We start from the raw sequence: 23,016 nt of genomic DNA on the forward strand, positions 1-23,016 counted from the left end.
GTAAGGACTAACAAAGCAGGAAGCCATTACCATCTCTAAAACTGAAGTGGCACAGGGAGGAAATGGTTTTCCCTGAGACAAGTTAGGAGAAGGAGCTGTGGAACCAGGGCCACTAGATAGAAGCTGTAGTCATAAAGGAACACCGCCATTGCCAAGCCATGTAGTATTAAATGTTTGTGGCTAAATAACCAATTATTCCAAAGCCTAGTGCTATTCAAACAGCATCATTTCTTATCTCTCAGTTGCGTGGGCCAGGAGTCCAGGTGCAGCCAAGCTGGGTCCTCTACTCAGAATCTCTGACAAGCCTGCAAGAAGTTATCATCAAGGTTAGTTACTAGAGGATCCACTTCCAAGTTCATTAACTCTTGTTGGCAGAATTCACTTCCTCAAAGATTGCTGGACTGGGGAGCCTCTGTCCTTCCCTGGCTTCAGGCTAAGGTTGCTATCAGTTCCTTACTACATGGCCCTCTCCATAGGGTAGCTCACTTCACTGGGGAAAGCAAGCTGAGAAGAGAGAGGGGGGGAAAAAGAGAGAGAGAGAGAGAGAGAGAGAGAGAGAGAGAGAATAAGCAAGATAACAGTCATAGTTCTTTTGAAATTTTTTTAATTGAATTTGTTGGGGTTATATTGGTTAATGAAATTATATAGGTTTCAAGTTTACAATTCTTTAATACATCATCTATATATTGTATTGTAGTTCACCACCCAAAGTCAAGGGTCCTTCCGTCACCATTTATTCCCCCTTTTACCCTTTTCTACCTGCCTTACCCCACTTTCCCTCTGGTAACTATCATACTATTGTTGCTTAATCTCTTCTCCTTTTTCACTCCACCTCCCAAAACCCCTCCCCTCTGACAGCTGTCAGTCTGTTCTCACTATCTGTGAATCTGTTTCTAGGTTATTTGTTTTGTCCATTAGATTCAACATATAAGAGAAATCATATGGTAGTTGTCTTTCTCTGACTGGATTACTTCACTTAGCATAATACTCTCCAGGTCCATCCAACAGTCAGTGTTTTATAACCTAATCTCAAAAGTGACAGACATCCCATCACTTTTGCCATTTTCTTTTTGTTAGAAGCAAATCACTAGATCCAGCCCAAGTTTAGACAATAGGGATTACTCAGGGTATGTTAGAAGTCTACCTACCACACATAACAAAGCAGGGAGGTAGCAGGAGGAACAAATGCCTTGACCAATCTCTCTTCCCATCCTCTGATCACCCACCATTGTCTGCCATGACCAAATTCAACCAGCGGCTAGAGGGCAAGGAAGCCCAGGTGACACAGCCCACAAAGGTCATCCTTCCAGACCAGGGCAGAGATCGCCAGAGAATGGATCTGAGACAGAAAGGGGAGGAAAGTAGTATGGACAGAAAATTACTAGCACATGATAAAAGACAGATGGGCAAACTGACAGTCATCATGGAGGTCAAACACTCTGGAAGAAAAGTCCCTCACCCAGATACATGGGATGCATCTCTTTTCTTTAATATACGAATCCAATTCTTTCCCAGGCCCTGCAATTTAGGGTAACATTGGACTGGCCCTGTTATAAAGTTATGAAATTTTTCTATAGAACAAGTGTCCCTGCCTTACACCCCCCCCCCCCTTTATGTCAATACCTGCCTTTTTAATGCCTGGAGCAAAGAGGAGGATTAGGAAAGGAAAGAGAATGAGCAGTGACATTTGGAAAGACCTTGCTCTGTGACAGTTCTAATGTTGATGCCAGAGTTCTAATTTCCTCTTAGAAAAAAACTTGTGCAAATATCATAGTTTGCTTCTGTTGGCTTCTTTAATGTGCTCAGGTAGACTGTTTGGGCTCTTGAGTCAGAGCTTCTCCTTCTCTAGTGTATACATGGACACACACACATGCACACACACCCTAGAGCACTTTCTCCTGTCCCTCAGCCCTCCCCATCACCTTCAAGCCTCCTCAGGTAGGCAGTGAATTGCCAAGTCCTGTCCCTATGTTAATTTAATGCATTCCTCTTCTTCACCTACTGACCACCATTAGATACCGATAAATTTCAAATATCAAACCACAAGGGAGTTAGCGGGGGTACAATTACTTTAACCCAGGTCCCACACCCCATGTGTGGAGCAGATCAGCTGCCTGAATGTGATGGTTATCTTACTGGAGGTTAAGGATGGGTGAAATGGCCTGAAAGAACTCACTCCTCCTGCCAGTAATGTCCCACCTCTATCTCCTGAGGAGATTAATGCTCTGAACCCGGCCACCACAAACACCCTCATACCCCCTTGTCCACACCTGTCTGCAGAACAGCTGTGAGGCAGGGAAGCCTACAGGAGCACCCACGACCTGGTAAGAACAAACACCCAGCTAATGGAAAATCACAATTTGGTATCCAGCACCTTATTCTCCACCTGTCAGTTCCTCAAGTGGCTCTTGTTTCTCCTCAGCCCCATTCGATTTAGCACTTAGCACCAGCCTGAATCAAACCCACCCAGAAAGATGAACCCTTTCAAAGTTCAAGTATCCCACACATCTCCATAGAAATGTATTGTCTATAAAATGCTTTGCCATATGTTATCTCACCATTCTCCTGTACAGGAGCCATAACTCCTCGGTGACAAATGAAAATCCTAAAGTTTTTCAGCATATGACAGTTCACTGTCTCATGTATATGACAAAGCCAGAACTCAAAATCCAGGCTTCTTGGTTACCAACTCAGGGCAAGAAGAATTCCCAAGTCAAAGAGAATTACCTACTTTTCTGACTGTGAGTCAGCTCCCTACTGGAAGGGAGAGCCAAAGTCCAACTTCAGTGAACGACCAGCTTCTTTAACCAGGAGATCCTCTCAGAAATGTGGGATCCCATTGCTTGGACCTGAGCATAGAGACTGACAGGGGCCCATGTGGGGCTGGGGGAATTCTTCCTATGGGATTAAGGGCAAGAACAGAGGACAACTCCAGAGAAGGCACCAGTGCTTTCAAAGCCATGTTCTCAAGAGGATAAGGGAGCCATGAACTCAGTCCCCAAGTGTGTTCTGAGTGCGGCATCCCCAGGGAACAGGGCTCACTTAGCCGGGAGAAACCTTCAAGCCCCTGCACTGAGTCCAGTGGAGATCTAGGCAAGAGGTGGGCAATGCGGTCTCCCAAGCCCCCAGCCTCCTCCAGGAGAGATGCCAGGACTAAGAGTCCCACCAGTACCCTCAACAGACACATTTTAAAATCTCCCCAAACCAAACCTCCTACTTCCAGTCCCTGAAATCCCAGAGATGTGAACTCAGAGGGTGGGTGGGGTGAGAAGGAAGAGAAGGTTGGTGCCAGGTATCTGCCAGCTCCAGCTCATCCTTGTTGATTTAGCAGGTGACAATCTGGGGAAGAAGGGAAGGAGGAGGAGGAAGACACACCCCTTCTAGTTTGTTTTCCATTGGCTCTTGATGTCCTTAAAAGGCCCAGCAGTCCCAGCACTGTATTTGGGACCCTCTGAGGATTCTGTGGTGATACTCACTCCTGAGCATCAACCATGAGATTCACAGCTCTTCTCCTTCTGGCAGCTCTGGCTGGGGCCCTGGTCTGTGCCCGTGAGTATGGCCCTCCCCCTGCACCCACCAAAGCCCTCACAATCCAGGGAAGCCATAGCTCCTGCCTTTATTCCTCTCTTTCTCTCCCAGTGCTGTGCTGGCTTCTCTGCCCTCTGCAAGTGACTTCTGCCCCCGCCCCCCCCCCCCCAATTCTCCACATGTGGCTTATTTACCTCACTGCTGGTGGGTGGAGGGGCAGGAAACCTCTGGCCATCTCCTCACACATCCTCCTTCACCCCCTATAATGGTCACACTGGCCTTATTGCAGGGCCTCTGGGCCACTGAATATAGCTGAGCAGGTTGTCCCATGCACAAGGGTACCAGGCAGAGAAGGTGATGGAGCCCATGTTCCACTTGCAGAACAGTGTGACCTGCCCATGGCTATCTCTCAGGATGCCTTTTCCAATTGCACAAAAGAGCTATTTGGGCCAGGACAAGCCTGCCACTCCTCAAAATTTGGGACCTTCCTTCTTGCTCTTCCTTCTGCCTATCCCCTTCCCCAGCCAACTCTGGATATCAACCAACCAGGTGCTTTTTCATCTCTGAAATCTCACTTTAGGTATGAATTCTTCAAGAAAGTCTTCCTCAAAAAAAAAATGTATGAAGGATCAATTAGACCTCATTTGCCCATATTGCACCATCTCACCTGGAAATAAATAATTACGTTAGAATGTTAGCTCTTCTTCATCATAGAACCCCCTTCACTTAGCAGAGAGCTTTGCATAAACATTGTGTTGAAAGAATACGTGGAATTAGAGCTGGAGTCCTATCCCATAAACCACTTGAGCATGATCCAAGGGCCTCTGCACCAACCTTCACCACCACAGGCCATGGCTGGCTTCCTGACACTAGCTTAGGGCACCTCACAAGCTAGAGGTACAGGAGGAGGGCAGTTTTCAGAGAAATATCCCACTTTTCTGAGGAGAACCTGCTTCAAAAAACTGCAGGGGGAGTTAAACATCAGAAAGAATGCTCTGATGGACCCACTGGTGTGGCAGAAGGACCTGTTCAGCCAACAGTGAAATCTGCCCCCCTGTGTCCACAATCGTTCCTGAGAGCTCAGGATTGGGGATGCGAGGGAGGATGGCTCTGGTGTGGATCAGGTTCAGTCCTCATAATTGTCTCTCTTCTCGGTTACAGAAGATACCACCGCTGGTCCTGCACAACCTACTGAGGACCCTGCGAGCTGTGAGTTCTCTCCCTCTGGTCCCTGCCCTGGGAGGGTCGAACAGCTGGGATATCAGTGGAGGCTGGGGGAGGAATTCAGGGAGAGGAGACTGGGTCCTGATCTTGGTGGTAATAGAAGAGCATGGATTGGGGTGGGACAGGTGCAGGGAAGAAGCAGGAGAACTCATACAGGCAAGGTTAATGGGGAAAAGGCTTTTGTGAATAAAAGGGAGAAAACGATAAGGTAAAATAATAAGGACAATGTCCCAGGCAGTATGCAGACCTTTACCTGTAAACAGCTTTCGTGACTCCCAGCTCCTTTGCAAGGTGCCCACTATCTGGCCTCAGACCCCATTTCCAACCCTCTTTCCCATGCCTCTCCCTCATGTACCACCCATATCTGCTAAATTTCACTTCTTTGCATTCCGCCCACCTGTCCCACACATGCCTTCCCCAGAGCTCTTGCTGACTCACTTCCTGCCCCCAAGGAAGCCCCTTTAGAACAACCTCCCTGCCAAAATCCTGCATTCAACACCCAGCTTCTCTCTCCCATGCTCCCTGATTGCCCCCACACTCCTCTCCCAATTCCTACCCAACCCTGCCCAGAACAAGTGCCCAGCCTGCCCATCTCCCGAGAGGCTCTGTCTTAGTTCATTCGGGCGGGCTACAACAAGCAACCATAGACTGGCTTACACAGCAGAAAGGTATTTCCCATGGTCCTGGAGGCTACACATCTGAGACCAGGGTGTCTGCATGGTCAGGTTCTGGTGAGGACCCTCTCCCGCTTTGAAGGCTGCCAACTTTTCATCGTATCCTCACATGGTGGAAAGAAGGGGAGAGAGCTCTCTGTGGTCCCTTCTACAAGGGCACTAATGTCATTCATGAGGGCTTCACCTCATGACCGAATTACCTCCCCAAGGCCCCACCTCCTGATACCATTCTGTTGGAAGTTAAGATTTCACCAGATGCATTGGGGCAGGGTGGGGAGTGCGGGGGGAGAGACAAACACTCATCTATAATGAGCACATAGTGTGTAGAAATCCCATTTCTCTCTTACAAGGGAGAGTTTATGCCATATCATTTCTGTATCCTGGCACCTAGCACATATTAGGTATCTGAGGCTCTGCCACCCATGCCTAAGGAAAAAAAGCACACTTGACTTTGCTAAAATCAACAAATCTGTGTGTTTGTAACTCCAGTGCAATCTGATGCACCCCAAGAGACAACCATAGCAGCCCAGACTTCGGCGGCAGCCCAGGAGCCAACCACCAAGCAAAGAAAAAATCTCCTGGGTAAGTCTCTGTCTCTGTAACAGATACAACCCAAAGAAATTCTGGCAGCAAGTCTACATGATGCCTCTGTGCACAAAGACAAGCCCAGAAGAAGCAGACATTCATTCATTCACTTGAACACAAAGCACAAATGAGGTGAACACTGCACCCAAACACAGAGTCTCTGCAATAGTAGATTTTGCTGCCTGCACTATACATGGTTTCTCTCCTGGCCCACTCACTTCCTATGAGAGAGAAGCTGGGCCCCTCAGCAAAACTTCTGCACTTTAGGAATTTATACAAGGATAATGGGGGAAGAGAGGAAGAGGTGGGAACTCTCTTTAAATGACATGGCTTTTCTGCTGATGTGATTCTTCTGTTCCAAAATTAGAATCCGTGATAGAGAAAGGTAGATCGGACCTAAAAGATGTCATTGCAAGAGAAAAAAAAAAGGTGGATGAAAGAATTCAAAAGGCTAAAGGTAAGTGCATCCTACGGCAAAGCCTTGTGGGAACAGGAGTTCTCACCAGCCACCAGCCACCAGCCACCAGCCACGAGCCAACTGGGGAGGTGGGAAAGACCATGCCCTCACCACCACCCTACACAGGAGATCTGGGACTACCTGAGCCCCTCTCCATAGAAATTTCCTTCATTTGTGCCTTCAAATGGCTCAAATTTCTCATCCACTTTAAAAATGCATGGTTGTCTGATACCAGATGCCCTGGGGTCCTACCCCCAACCTTCCACTGCAGTCTGCTTGCTCATTTCTCTTCCTCTCACTCCTGCCCAGGTTGGGGGATAGGGCTCATCATTTGGCCTCCAGTGAATCTAACCTCCCTCCCTCTGACTTCTGGGTCAGGCCCTCAGGGGTGCAGTGAGGTTGGAAAGAAGATTGAGTTGAGGATGGATTGGGTGGGTAGTGCTTTCGGCCCTTCAAGCCTCATTTGCATTCTCTGCTTTCTTCCAGACGGACTGAAGAAGATATTGGATCCAAGCAGTTTTTTCCCTTGAGAAGCTGTAAAGAATGGGATCTGGGAACTTAACGCCTTAATCATGTGTACGGCTCAGAGCAATTAAATTGAAAGCATTCAACTTGTTGTGTGCCTGTGTTCTGTAGGGTGGGCCTGAGGGGGAGGGAGGAAAGCCCTGCCTGGAGCCCATACCCTGAGCCGGGAACAGCCCACTTTCAGGACACTGCCTCTAACAAGCCCTTTTAGTCACACTGAGCCACAGCCACATGTGCTGGGCCTCCTGCTCCAAATGCCACTCAGTTCGGTCTGCCTCCTCCTTCTTCTTCACACAGGGCTCCTAGTGACATTTGAGCATTTCCAAAAATTAAATCAACCTCCAAAGAGCTAGGATTTGCCATCCTGAAAATAGTCAAATCCTGAGTTATTGCTACAAAAGCCACTTCCTTGTGGCATTAGTAAAAAATGCATCCCTCCTGCCTCCCACTCACAATTTCCACATGGGGCCAATTAATTTACTAAGCCTGAACAGTGTGGCTCAGTGGGTTGGGCAACGTCCTGTGCACTGATGAGAGTGTGCAGGAGGCAGCCGATTGATGTGTCACTTTCACATTAATGTTTCTCCCTTCTCCTTCCTCTCTCTTTATAAATCAATAAAATTGATCTCCTGAGAGAGAGAGAGAGAGAGAGAGAGAGAGAGAGAAATTGAGACACAGACACACACAGAGGGAAGATTATGTAAAGACACACAAGGATAGATGGCCATGTGACCAAGGAGGCAGGGACTGGTGTGATGCCAACACCAGGAACAAGAAGAGGTAGAGAAGGGTTCTTCCCTACAGGTTTCAGAGAGAGCACGGCCCTGTTGACACCTTGATTTTGAACTTTTAGCCTTCAAAGCTAAGCAACAATAAATTTATGTTGTTTTGAGTCATCCAGTTTATGGTAGGAAACTAACACACACCCCTATGCCCATATTCAACATCTCAGCAGGCTACTGGTTCTTCTTATAACTGGAAGGTCACAGCCTTTGGCCACCATCACCCAGTTCCCCCACCTCCTAAGCCCTGGCAACCGCCAATCTACTTTGTTTCCATGAGTTTGGGTTTTTTAGATTCCACATATAAATGAGATCATAAAGTATTTGTCTTACTCTGACATATTTCTCTTAGCACAATATCCTCCAGCTCTACCCATGTTGTTGCAAATAGCAGGATTTCCCTTTTTCTCGTGGCTGAATAATAGTCCATTATATTGATATATATGTCTTTTCGTTTTTACTGCACAGATCTCTTTGGTTAAATTTATTTCTCAGTGTTTAATTCTTTTATTTCAGTATGTTTTTTAATTTATCTTTATTATTGAAAGTATTACACCACTTCCACCCACCTCTCCATTCTCATCCTGTGAAATTAATGTCTCCACTTGTGCTACCTCTTTACCAGATATATAACTCTTCAGAACCAAGTCTATGTGTGATCCATCTCAATATCCTGATACTCAATGGATAATAGATGCTTACTTCACAAATGGCTTGTGTATTGAACGATGGAGATTCATGTAGGCACCGTCCACTCTGGCCCATACCTGTTCACAACACTTCTCCCATCCTCCCCACTGACAGTACCCACCCAGGCTCTGGTGATATCTGCCTTCCAGCACTCCAACACACCCCACGTCCTCCTCCTTCAAAGGAAAGAAAACTTTAACCATCTCGCACCCAAATCTCTGTGCTTTGGAAGGTACAGTGACCATGACAAAGCCTGATAAAGGGGAAGCAGTTTCCCAGATACTGTTTCAGAGAAGACCACAGGCCCAGTGAAATCTTTCATCCCCTCAGACAACAGGAGCAGTCCAAAGGCCCTAGCAGACCAACAAGGAAAAAAGGCATAGGCAGCTTCCCCTTGTGGATGTTACTTTAACACGTTACCTTTGTTGGGGTGTGGGGAACAGAAGGTGGTCTCTCTGACACAAACCACTCAGGACACATACAAACGCATCTGTGTCCAGCTAAAAGGCCAGGCACAGCTTTCCACACCCCTTCCCACCTCCAATTTCATGAAATTACAAGAAATAATAAACAATTTTAAAAGGATTATTTCTGGGTTTGCAATTGTTTTCCTAAGTTCTAAGTTTATGGAGGTTTGATGTTCAGCTATGAGTGATATTCTAAATCATTGATTTTCAACTGGTATGCCACAAAAATTTTTAAAAATGCGATACCTGACTATTTATTCAGGAGCACTAACCTCTTTTCCCTTAAATTGTCAAATAAAAAAAAATAACAATGGCCAGCACAACAACAGCCATCTAGTGTGAATGAATCAAAATATATCTCTTTTTTTTGTCAGATTGACAAATATATATTTTTGCTATGCTGAAGAATTTGAGTAATTAGTTTATATGTTCCATGAGCTGAAAATCAGTGTTCTAATTAAATTATATACAAGTTAATAAGAGAAACACTCAATAACACAATTCCAAATATAATGAGAAGGAATAAAGATATATCCACCAACATCTTATGTCTGAAACCAATTGAATTGATTTACCACAAGAAAAATGAATACAGATCTATAAATTCCATTTTGAATGAAAATGGAGAGGACTTACAACCTCAAATAATACTTTCCTTTTGAAAAAATATTTTTTTTATTGATTTCAGAGAGGAAGGGAGAGGAAGGGAGAAATAGAAACATCAATGATGAGAGAGAATCATTGATTGGCCACCTCCTGCACACCCCAGACTGGGGATGAAGCCTGCAACCCTGGCATGTGCCCTGACTGGGAATCAAGCCATGACCTCCTGGTCCATAGGTCAATGCTCAGCCACTGAGTCACACCAGCTGGGCCCAAACAGCACTTTCTATGAAGAACTTCTGCCAAGTCCAGTGAAACTGGAACCAAATTGAGGGAAGATGCTGACACAGTGTCCCATGATGACAGCTCATGAGGAGAGCAGACAAATACAACTTCTCTAAAGTGTATGATATACTGAGAGGAACAAAATCAAAGACACCTTGTTTGTAACTAGATCCACCACATGTATGAGACTGCTCCTGAGAAAGAGAACTGTGCACCTAGAAAAGAAAAGCAGAATTAAAGACATAATTAAAGTGTTCCTTAAAAATAAAAGAAAATTTGAATCTGGCTGGGGTAAGGGGAAAATGGGGAGTTGTTTGATGGATGAAGAGTTTCAGTTTTGCAAGTTGAAAAAAGTTCTGGAGATTGGTTGTGCAACAACATAAATGTACTTAACACTATTGAACTGTACACTTAAAAATGGTTTAGATGGTAAATTCTATGTTATATGTATTTTACCACAAAAAAAAACAAACTAAAATTAATAATAAAAATGTGAGCCCTAGCCGGTTTGACTCAGTGGATAGAGCCTTGGCCTGGGGACTGAAGGGTCCCAGGTTCGATTCTGGTCAAGGGTACATGGCCAGTTGCAGGCTCAATCCCCAGTAGGGGGCATGCAGGAGGCAGCCAATCAATGATTCTCATCAATGATGTTTCTATCTCTCTCTCCCTCTTCCTTCCTCTCTGAAATCAATAAAAATATTTTTAAATAAATATAAAATAAAATAAAAAATGGGAATCTACAGATTGAAAGGAAAAACAGATTCAAAAAGACAAATGCTGAGAACTGGCTTAATAAAATTTCTTATATTCAAAATTAAAAAAAGAATCATTAGAAAGAGGGAAGGAGATTAAGTACAAACTTCCAGTTGTAAAATAGGTCACAGGATGTAAAGTACAGCCTAGGGAATACAGGGAATATAACTATGTACGGTGATAGGTGGATACTAGACTTATTGTGGTGATCGCTTTGTAAGGTATAAAAATGTTTAATCACTATGTTGTACACCTGAAACTAACATCATATTGCATTTCAACTATAATAAAAAATTAAAATTTTAAAAAAGAGAATCATTGGGCATTCAGGTAAAACTATCAGCATAGCTACTGAGGAACTGAGGGGGAAGAACCTTATATAATAAAAGCCTAATATGCTAAGTATCTGGTCGACCAGTAGGCCGTTCAACCAATCAAAGGGTAATATGCTAATGATATGCTAAGGTCGGTCAACCACTCGCTATGACATGCACTTACCACCAGGGGGCAGACACTCAGACCCGTAGGTTAGTTTACTGCTGGAGTCCAGCCAATCGGGACTGTGCGAGATGGGCCAGACACACCCTGGAGCCCTCTCACAGTCTCTCCCCAGCTGGCCAACCTCCTGGTCCCTCCCTAGCCCCAATCATGCACAGGTGGGGTCCCTCTGCCTGGTCTGCATTCTCTCACAATCTGGGACCCCTTGGAGGATGTTGGAGAGCTGGTTTCGGCCCAATCCCACAGACCCACACAAATTTGTGCACCGGGCATCTAGTATATATATATTCAGGCTGGCTTCAAACTAACACTAAAAGGGTAGAGAAATCCTTACAAAGTCCTCTAGAAGAAGGAAAATGAGACCCAAGCATTTTGTACTTCCTCAAATTATTTTACCAGTCTAAAGGTGACAAATATTTTCAGCATGCAAGAATTCAAGACATTCCATTCCCATGACCCTTAAAAAAACCTATTAGATTATAAACTCTAGCCAGCCAAGAGATAAATGGATAAAATGAGGTAAAAGGATTAGCTGAAAGTGCTAAATTCATTTTCATGCAAGACAAAAGCTAAAATTGCTGAGGAGTTATGGTTACAGAGCAAAGGTAAATGTTATAAACTATGAAAATGTAACAAAAAAATCAGAATGTTAATGATGGGGATAGAGGAGAGAATGGGAGTTAATAAAAGTAGGCTAACTTACACAACTTTTATAGAATATCAAAAACTATTTTCACCTGCTAATGCAATAATAAAGCTATAAAGGAAATCATGACAAGAATCCATACTATAATCCATGAATATCAGATGGTAAAGAATTGAGTGCCTTATTTGAAATTATGGTTAAACAAGAATCAGTAGGACAATTAAAACTATACATCTTTAAATTATCAGAAAAACTACACAGAAAATAATGAAATACAGTTCATATATCAAAAAATAAATAATAATAATAATAATGATAATAATAATAAATTGTTAAGATGGAAGAATAGCATTAAGAAGATAAAACTAGCACATTTCATATGAATAAGTAAAAATAGCACAAATTCATATATTAAAAGCAAAACATTCCCAGATTGGGTCACAAAGTAAAACTAAACTATAAACAATAGATTCCTCCCTTCTTCCCTTAATGATTCAGTGCAAAAGCCAATAGATAGAGCCAGCAAGTTGGTCTCTGCATGGGCAGAGGTGGGGCATGCTGAAAAGGTGGAGCAGGGTGTTGGAATTGGAGAGAGATGAGGAGGGTGTCTGCCCAGGGGTGCTGGGAACGGGAGAAGGGGGAGGGTGCAAGTACTGACCTTGTGTGGGGTAACAGAGTACACGCAGGATGAGAAGGGGGTCTATATGGAGTAGGGTGACTGAGCTAGAATTCTGTGGTGCCAGACTGGAATTAGAGGCAACAGTGCGAACTTATTGTGAGATATATATATATGATTTATTTGTATGAATGTACATACATTCATGCAAATATATAATCCCTATCTTTGACCAATGGAAAGGCCTGGAAGCACTGACATTCCGAGAAGCTGCTATATCTTCATTTCTAAATACCAATAAAAGAACAGAGATCCTTGGAGAAATAGCTGATACCAGGAGTAGCACAGAGAAAGTACATGATGAGCCTGGAATGCCTGGTTGTACTGTAAAGTTAAAAAGTGCTCAAATAATAATGAAGACATGTCAAAAGAATACATAAGCTAACCAGAAAGCTAGCTTAATTTCATCACTGTCAAACTGTATCAAACTAGCCAAGGTCAATGGGAAAGAAAAATATCGAATCTAATAAAAGACAAACATGCAAATTGACCATACCTTCGCTACACCTTAAGCCATGCCCACCAGCCAATCAGAGCGACTATATGCAAATTAACCCAACCAAGATGGCGGCCGGCAGCCACAGAGCTGGAGCGAGCAGGAGGTTTGGTTGCTCCAGTTATGGAGGAAGCCAAGCTTCCCGCCTGCCGCAGCCAGCTCTGAGCTCCACTGAAGGCAACAAAGTCTCACTTATAGAAGGTAAATAAATCCCAGAATAAAAAAAAGAAAAGAAAAGAAAAAAAGGAGAGGCTGGGAGCTTCCATCGCTGGGGGGCTTGGCAGCCTGAAAACGGCCATCAGCCCCTCACCCAGACTGGCCAGGCAACCCAGTGGGGACTCTCCACCTAAAGGGGGTGTGGCCAACCTATAAACAGCCATCAGCCCTTCACACAGGCTGGCCAAACCTCCATGGGGTGAAGGTCTCCACTCGGGGGAGAGGGGGTTGACCAGCCTGCAAACAGCCATCAGTCCCTCACCCAGGCTTTCCAGGCATCCCAGTGGGGACCCCCACCCTAAGGGGGTGTGACCAGCTTCAAACAGTCATCAGCCTCTCACCCAGGCTGGCCAGGCACCCAAGCGGGACCCCCACCCTGAAGGGGGTGTGACCACCTGCAAACAGCCATCAGCCTCTCACCCAGGTTGCCCAGGCACCCCAGCAGGACCCCCACCCTGATCCGGGACACCCTTCAGGGCAAATCAGCTGGCCCCCACCCATGCACCAGGCCTCTATCCTATATAATAAAAGGGTAATATGCAAACTGACCCTAACATCAGAACGACTGGGAATGACTGGTCACTATGACACACACTGACCACCAGGGGGCAGATGCTCAATTCAGGAGCTGCCTCCTGGTGATTAGTGCACCCCCACAGGGGGAACTCTGCTCAGCCACAAGCCCAGCTGATGGCTGCCAGTACAGCGGTGGTGGTGGGAGCCTCTCCCGCCTCCTCAGCAGCACTAAGGATGTCAGACTGCAGTTTAAGCCTGCTCCCCGTTGGCAAGTGGACATTCCCCGAGGGCTCCCGGGCTGCCAGAGGGATGTCTGATTGCCAACTTAGGCCCAATCCCCCGGGGAGCGGGCCTAAGACAGCAGGTGGTCATCCCCTGAGGGGTCCCAGATGGCGAGAGGGCACAAGCCTGGCTGAGGGACCCCCCACCCAAGTGCACAAATTTTTGTGCACCGGGCCTCTAGTTATACTACTACTAATATAATAATAAATAATGATGATGGTAACAGGATATAACTTACTGACCAAATTAAAAGTCATGAGTCCATATAAATGTGCATATATTATTTAGATGTATTAGTGTACATGCATTCATAAATGGGAAGTGAGAAAGGTTTTCCTTACAGTATGAATGTAGAAGGGATGAATGAACTAGAAAATCACTATTTGACAACAATTTCAGGAATAAATAATTCAGCCAAAAAACATCAATGAGTGCTAAAACTAATTGGTAAAAGTTTGATGAGGAACCGGACATTTACATAATCTCAAAGTACCTTCCCACAATATATTTATTAATTACAAAGAGAAAAAAAGTAACTGGACAGTGGAGAAATCTGCCAGACATCATGCTAAACAGTGATCAAAGTTAACATCACAAAAATGGGACAAATGGAACTTATGCAACACCTAATAAAATGTAATATGAAGAATATAGTGTCACTTCTTGCTATTCCTGCCAAAAATGCAGAACCTGAATCTAATCATAAGAAGACATTAGACAAATCCAAATCAAGAGACTTTCTACACAATTGGCCTGTAGTCTTCAAAACTGGAATTCATGAAAATCAAGGAAAGACTGAGGAACTGTGAGAACTAAATGCTAGTCTTTGATTGGATCCTTTTGTCATATGGGACATTATTGGGACAACTGGCAACATTCACATGGGGCCTGCGGTTTAAATGGTAATAAGGTATCAATAGTATATCAAATGTTAATTTTCTGATTTTAATGGTGGTATTGTGATTATGATGAAAATAGTCTTGTTCGTAGGAATTACACAAAATTCAATAGAAAAGTAACACGGGCCCTAATTCGCTTGACTCAGTGGTAAGAGTGTCAGCTGGTGGACTGAGGGTCACAGGTTTGAGTCCAGTCAGTTGCAGGCTCAATCCTCGACCCCAGTGGGGGCACAAATGGAACGCAACCAATTGATGTGTCTCTTTCACATCGATGTTTCTCTCTCTGTATCTCCCGCTCCCTTCCACTCTCTCTGAAAATCAATGGAAAAACTATCCTCAGGTGAAGATTAAAAAAAGAAAAGAAAAGAAAAGCAACTCAGAAAGATTGAAAGTCAAAGGATGGCAAAAGCACTTACGCAAATTTTAGAAAGCAAACTATTGATCTTACTATCAGATAACATTTATTTTTAATACAAACACATTAAGTGAGACAAGGAAGAGTATATTAACAAAGTTTGCAATTCACAATAAACATTTTAACAGACACAAATAGTTCTGCTCATTATAAAAGAGCACCAACCTTTAAGAAATGCAAGATCAGGAGAGAAACCAAGATGGTGGCATAAGTAAACACCTGAAATTGCTGCCTCACACAACTACTTCAAAAATATAACTAAAAGACAAAATGGACATCATCCAGAACCACAGGAAGGCTGGCTGAGTGGGAATTCTACAACTAGAAGGAAAGAGAAAAGCACACTGAGACTCAGAGGAGGTTCGGAGGTAAAGTGCAGAGGTACGGAGGCGCACGCAGAAAGGGCTGACAACTGAGGACGTGGTTGTCTTTTTAAATTGGGAGGGAGACACAAGCTCCCAATGGCCCTGACTCCAGTTCTGAGATAGTCTCTGGGGACCCAGACTCATACGGGGAGAAACTGGACTGTCTGGCAACGGGCAGAACTCAAGGGCGGCTTTCTCTCAGAGTTGCTTGCAGCGATTACCGCGGGGCACTGAGACCCGGGACCTCTTAGGGCAGACTGAGGATCAGCCATACCTGTTTGCTCCACCCTGGTGATTCCCTGAGACCTCCCCCAACCCAAGCTGTGTGCAGAGGCTTTTGCATATGAATGACCTGGCCCTTCGCAATCTAAAATTACCTAACAAACTGCAGCTGGGTCAGAGATACCCAGAATATCCAAAAGAAGGCCCAAGGCCCCACAGCAGCTTGCATTGTTTCACAGCTGGGCCTCATCTGGGCACCTCCAAATCCCAAACAAAGAAGAGGAATCTGCAGATCTCTCCTTAGCTCCTGCTGGGTAGCCTCGGGCAGAGGCTAAATTAGCACCTCCTTAGAGATCCAAGAGCCAGTGTAACCAGTGGTCAGAGTGGGACCATCCAGATTACAACTTTTCAGATCCATAAAGGACACACTCAGGGGGCAGATTCAGTGAGCACCCAAGCCCCACTGAAGCAAGTCTTGCCCCAGAAGGGTGTCACCAGCACAGAAGTTCTCCCACCATAGACACAGCTGATTCTCACAGCCATCTAGCCTGGAGGTCAATTCCTCCCACTGATACCAACAACAATCAAGGCTTAACTACAACAAGACTGTGTACACAGCCCACAAAGGGGTGCACCAAGACTGTCCACCTTAGGTAATTGGGGAGGCTGAGCCAGTGGGCCCTATCGGACACCTAGCACAGAAAGCCACTCTATCAACAAAAGAAAGCCGCCAAAATGCGGAGACAAAGAAACAGGTCACAAATGACAGAAATGGATAAAAGCAAACTACTGGATATAGAGTTCAAAACCACACGTATAAGTTTTTTCAAGAATTTTCTAGAAACTGCCAATAAATTTAGTAAGACCCTCAATAAGTCTAGTGATACCCTCAAGGATATGAAAAAGGACCAACTAGAAATTAAGCATACACTGACTGATATAAAGAATATTATACAGAGATCCAACAGCAGACTAGAGGATCACAAGAATCAAGTCAAAGATTTGAAGTACGAAGAAGTAAAAAAACACCCATCCAGAAAAGCAAAAAGAAAAAAGAATCCAAAAATATGAAGATAGTGTAAGGAGCCTCTGGGACAACTTCAAGAGTACCAACATCCAAATTATGGGGGTGCCAGAAGAAGAGAGAGAGCAAGATATTGAAAACCTATTTGGAGAAATAATGACAGAAAACTTCTCCTACCTGGTGAAAAAAATAGACTTACAAGTCCAGGAAGCACAGAGAACCCCAAACAAAAGGAATCCAAGGAGGACCACACCAAGACACATCATAATTAAAATGCCAAGAGCAAAAGACAAAGAGAGAATCTTAAAAGCAGCAAGAGAAAAACAATTAGTTACCTACAAGGGAGTACCCATATGATTGTCAGCCGATTTCTCAACAGAAACTATTCAGGCCAGAAAGGAGTGGCAAGAAATATTCAAAGTGATGAATAGCAAGAACCTACAACCAAGAGATTACTTTACCCAGCAAAGCTATCATTCAGAAGTGAAGGTCAGATAAAGAGCTTCACAGATAAGAAAAAGCTAAAGGAGTTCATCACCACCAAACCAGTATTATATGAAATACTGAAAGGTATTCTTTAAGAAGAGGAAGAAGAAGAAAAAGGTAAAGATAAAAATTATGAACAACAAATACATATCTATCAACAAGTGAATCTAAAAATCAAATGAATAAAAAATCTGATGAACAGAATAAACTGGTGAATATAATAGAATCAGGGGCATAGAAAGGGAGTGGACTGACAATTCTCAGGGGAAAAGGGGTGTGGGGGTGTGGGAAGAGATTGGACAAAAATCGTACACCTATGGATGAGGACAGTGGGGGGGGGGGGCGGTAAGGGCAGAGGGTGGAGTGGGAACCGGGTGGAGGGGAGCTATGGGGGGAAAAAAGAGGAACAACTGTAATAATCTGAACAGTAAAGATTTAAAAGAAGAAGAAATGCAAGATCAGTAGTTGGAGAGTATCTGATTCAGCTCAGGCCCTAAAGGTCAAGTAGACCAGGAAACTCTGGTTATGGAGTCCTTATCCAAGTAACTTAAACACTAAGATGGAGCTAATTTAATTCTCTTGGAAAGAGAAAATATTCCTGCACTTCGGAAATTGATCCTAAAAAATGCATCAAAAATTATATAATGACAAACAACTACAGCAATAATAATAGCTAACACTTCTATAAAACTTAAAAATGTGCCAGACACTCTATTCTAAGCACTTTATAGATTTTAATTTTTTGTAGTGCTTATAACAACCCTATCATGAAAATTGAGACACAGAGAAGTTAAATAAAATCATGTAGCTAAGGATTTGAACTGAGGCAGTCTGGCTCCTGAGTCTGTACTCTTACCCAATATTTCAATAAACCATAAAATGTAGAAATAATGCAAATAGACATTTCCTGATCATAAAACAATAAAATTTGAAATTAAGAACAGAACTAAATAACCCCCCCCCAAAAAAAAACACATCTATATGGAAATTTTTAACCCTCTTAAATAACTCTTGATTTAAAGAAGAAAATAAAACCAAAAATACTGAATATCTGGAATGCAACAATAATGAACATACTACATATCAAAATTTGAGATACAGATAAAATGGTGTACATGGGAAATTTCAAAGTCTTAAATATTAACATTAGTCAAAATATGAAGTAAAAATTTAAGAGGGGATAAAAGGTGATAAAACTAAAAATAAATTTTTAAAAAGAATAAACCTATGCAAAATAAAATGAAAAAATTAATCTTAAACAAACAACTCAAAAAATTAAAGAACAAACTAAATAGAATGAAAACAGAAAGAAAGAATTAGTAAAATCAGAACTTAATTAAATGGAAAAGAGAAAATTATAGAACCTAAACTTTAAAAAAATCCAAAAGCTGATTTTTTAGGGGAAAAAACTAGATAAACCATTATCTAACTCTTAACGGCAACAACAGCAAAAAAAGAAAAGGAGGTTGGGGGTTGGGGATAAGAGAAACTAGAATAAAAAATGAAAATGGGGACATAACAAAGATAAAAAGGAAACTCAAATAATTAAAAGATTGTTTTTGCTTCAATTTGCAAATGAACTTATCAAACCTGAGTAAAATGGATTATTTTCTAGAAAAATATCCAAGGAAACTGACCCCAGAAGAGATAAACTACATAAACAGATGAATTACTAACAAAGAAACAGAAAACATCAAGAGCTGTCACACAAGAACGCACCATGCTCAGAGGGCTTCACAAGTGGGTTCACTAGTCCCTTGAAGGAATTCAGTTTCATTACGCTGTCCCAGAGCACAGAGAGAGGAGAACACCTCACACAGACAAAAAAGAAGCCAGCAGAACACTGATTTAAAAACCCAAAAGAGTGCCCATGGGGAGAAAAAATGTTTTTAACAGACCAATCTCTCTTATTTGCAAACATCGAGGCAAAAACCTAAGTGAGATATTAGCAGTAGAATCTAGCAGTAAGTGCAGGAGCAAAAGAATGGTTCCATACTAAGAAGGGTATGAATATAATCATATACACCAGTGATCAATGACGGAAAAGCATATGGTTCTATCCCCAAGGTTCTGCAAAAGAATTTGGCAAGAATTCAACATTCATATTTCCTTAAAGATGACTTTATCATTTAAATGATACTGGTAATAAAAGCACACCCAGAAGTTGTGCCACAAAAGCTTCCACGTGGAAAACAATTATGGAAGAAGTATTCAAATAGTTCTATCTAGGGAGATATGGAAAATAAAAACCATTAAACAACTGTCTGAAGGACTAAGGAAAATTAAAAAAAGAGAATATCATAGAACTGAACCTGTAATACCATAGAACTAAAATTCTAGCCAATATCAGCATGGTGAGATGTGGAGAGGAAGCCCAAAGGGACACATCAGCATAAAGTACTTATTTTATTAGAAATAATCTCTTCTCACCAACTTTTCAGCAATTTTTCCTACTCTCTTTCTCTACTGGAGTTGAAGGGAGAGGTCGGAGTTGGAGATACATCACATTAGGCAGAGAGAGGAGATGGGGCGAGTGCTGAATTGGATATATTGAAATGTTTATGGGGGTGGGCTAAAAGAGGTCAGTGGGAGGAAAGGGAGACATATGTAATTCTTTCAACAATAAAATTTTTTAAATAAATTAAATTTTAAGATTATGACTGGACTTGACTATATATGTGCTATTCCCGAGATATTATTAAGGGACCCGAAATGGCTGCTTCAGAGAGCATTTTTAAGGCAGTGAGTTTAAAAATTAAAACCATTACATATGAACCCTATCTGATTCAGACAGTTCATTACATGTTGTTGGTTTCCTATGGAAAAGCTATAGGCCCCTTTCTCTTTGCCAACAGATTGATTTACTCCCATGTCTGTTCCTTGTAGCCATGTGTTTCAGGAGGGTGGCTCCATCCAGGGATGAATGGTAGTTTGCAAAGCCAATCAGAGTGGTCCCATTCTCCTAGCCAAAGACTGATTCGAGCACTGGCATGTGTTGCAATTCTGGGTAATGAAACATAAGGAAAATTTTGCCATGGAGACTTCTGAGAAAGGTTTTTCTTGCTCTTAAAAAAATTAATGCACAAAGATAAAGGTCTTTCTGCCTCTGGATACTGCGAGGGTGTGCTAGTTGGAGCAGTGGCAGCCATACTGCTTGCCTGAAGAGAAGTAGTCAGAAGCCAGGGCTCTTGGGCAGAGAATAGCAGTGGGGAGAAATGGAAAGAATCTAAGTCCTTGATGACTTATTTGAACTTCAAATTAACGAAGACTAGCTCCAGTGTTCTGTGACAAGAGATAACAGCTTTCTCTTTGTCTTCGACAGCTGAATTGGACTGTCCATTACTCAAAAGTGAAAGCCTCCTACCTGAGACCAGGAAGACGGAGTGCTCTGGGTTGCATTCAAAGCCAGTACATCCCTAGTCAAGGGCCTCAGTGTCAAACCCTCCACCCACCCATAGGAGGGAAGTAATGAGAACAGAAGTGACCCTCACACAGATGCGACCATGTGTCCCAACCACTACCTGGTAGGGACTTTCCTCGCTTAGAATAGGTCCACAAGTTACATCTACTGTTTTTACAACTCACTGAGTTTTCCTTCTGTCTCACATTCAAAATTCACTGAGAGGGCTGTTGTTGGTTGGTAAGGAACCATTCAGTATGTAGCATCAATAATGGACAGATCTCTCACCCAGACTTCCTCAGAAGCCACTGGTCCTCTGATGCCTGTTGATGGATGCCTCTGGATAAGACCCAGACTTCCTCCCCAAATGGGAATGGCCAGAGTAACAAGGTCATCTGATCCAAAGTCTGAAATTTGTGTGCAAAAACCACTGTGATCTCTCTTCTCAGAAGAGAACTACAGGTGTGTCCCTTGGACACCTCTTTGGTACATCTTTCTTCTACACAGGTGGGGAGTGAGCACACAGGTGGAGGCTAAGCTCTTGGAGGAACAGATGGCAGAGGGTGGAGGCTGATCTGGAGCTGGGGGTAGGATTACCTTATTTAGCAAACAAAACACAGAACACCCCATTAAATGTGAAATTCAGATAAACAATAAACAACCTTTTAATATAAGTATGTTACAGAAAAGCTGGAGAAGAACCAAGCAACGCTTATAGAAATGGAGTTACATTTATTATTATGCACGGGTGCTGAGGTCCATCCCCAGCAGGTCCAGGGCTCCCCAAAGGTGTGGACGGAGTCAGAGAAGAAGGAATGACATGGAGGCTGCATTCAGTTGATCAGCATAGCAAGGTTCTCCCGCCAGATTCTGTAGCCATATTCTCTCGCTAGGTTCTCCTGAATTGTTCTGTCTAGGTTCTTCAGCCAGGTTCTTTCGCTAGGTTCTGTTGCTAGGTTCTGTTTCTAGGTTCTCTGTCCTGTTGTCTTGTTACATCTGTATTTATACCAGTTGATTTTAATCCTGTCAATTTTTATTGCAAAGGTTAGGGCGTTTCTTATCTCCATTCCAGGGAGTAAAGATTATGTAGCTTAAGCATGATTGTTTGTAGTTAAAGTGATTAACTACCAGCCTGGCACTTAGTTAAGAGGTTTTATCCCCTCCCTAACTTCAGGGAAAAATCCCTACCTGGGAAAACAACCTTTCTCGGAGAGGTGACCTTGGTTAAAACACATAGCGCTAAGGGGAGCAAACATATTAAGAACAGTATGCCATATACGCCAGGTCCCTTGAAACATATGCTGTGCAGATGTTTCTTCTCTGCAGCGACTGTGTCAAGCAGCAAGGATGGACCGGCTCCCGGAATGCGGGTCCAGAGGAAAATGTCTCTCAAATTCTGGGCGAAATCACACAGGAAGGTTCCTGTATTTATACCATTTTACCTTCTTTGTCTCCCAAATATGAGGCTCTGTTCCGGTCCCCTTTGCAAGTTCTTAAAGAGCCCCTATGTGCTGGCACTTTGAGACCTTGACCAAAGGCTTGGCCTGACACCAGCACTGATAACTTCGTCTGGAGAAGGTTTAATGGCCTCTCTGAACTGGGAGTAGTCTTATTTTCCTTAGTATTTAAGCCAGCAAGCATTTACAGAAGCCAGAAATAGCAGGGTTAAAATTTCAAACAGCAGTTTTTATATAAGATGGATGCTTCAAGTATGTCCCCTGTTTGAGACATACTGTACTTAAACAAAAAGCAATTATTTGCTGCTTATCAGAAATTCACATTTAACTGGGAGACTTTATCTGACAACCCTGCCGGGAAGAGCAGCCACCAGGTCTGTCTTGCTCAGTGTTGAAGTTCCAGTACCCATCTCCTGCCTCCCTCCCCACTGAGGCTAAACAAAGCTCCCAGGGGCCAGCTTTGAAGAGGCAAATTGACTCATTCAACTTCCCAAACTGGAGCACTTAGCAAGTGTTAAGATCTGTGCTAAATAAGTTGGGATACAGAGATAAATAAACGGTGACTCTTGCTCCCAAAATGGTAATTGACCAGTAGGAGCAATAGATCTAAACAGAAAATTACAACAGAGTGTGACAAATGCTAGACCATAAAGGTCATGAGGCCAGGGTCAGGCAATTTTGCTTACCACTATCTCCCCAAAACTTGCAAAATGGCAGACACTCAATAAGTAGCAGTGGGTGCTCGCTTCGGTAGCACATATACTAAAATTGGAACGATACAGAGAAGATTAGCATGGCCCCTGCACAAGGATGACACGAAAATTCGTGAAGCGTTCCATATTTTT

At 43.2% G+C, this 23,016-nt stretch overlaps 1 protein-coding gene and 1 non-coding gene across 2 annotated transcripts; both read left to right on the top strand.

Annotated features, from left to right (window-relative positions):
* The first annotated feature begins 3,459 nt into the window (after positions 1-3,459).
* LOC139005482 (extracellular glycoprotein lacritin-like) lies at positions 3,460-7,064 on the top strand. Its single transcript, XM_070407715.1, has 5 exons — positions 3,460-3,549; positions 4,690-4,737; positions 5,916-6,008; positions 6,379-6,468; positions 6,955-7,064. The coding sequence occupies exons 1-5, from the start codon at positions 3,492-3,494 to the stop codon at positions 6,996-6,998; spliced, it is 333 nt and encodes a 110-aa protein (XP_070263816.1). The 5' UTR covers positions 3,460-3,491; the 3' UTR covers positions 6,999-7,064.
* A 15,845-nt stretch (positions 7,065-22,909) lies between these two features.
* On the top strand, positions 22,910-23,016 carry LOC139007721 (U6 spliceosomal RNA). Its single transcript, XR_011470887.1, has one exon. It is a non-coding gene; the product is annotated as a U6 spliceosomal RNA (small nuclear RNA).

This window comes from Myotis yumanensis, unplaced genomic scaffold (genome assembly GCF_028538775.1).
Source record: "Myotis yumanensis isolate MYYU_CA2020_CCGP unplaced genomic scaffold, mMyoYum1.0.hap1 SCAF_3, whole genome shotgun sequence".
Taxonomy (NCBI): domain Eukaryota; kingdom Metazoa; phylum Chordata; class Mammalia; order Chiroptera; family Vespertilionidae; genus Myotis; species Myotis yumanensis.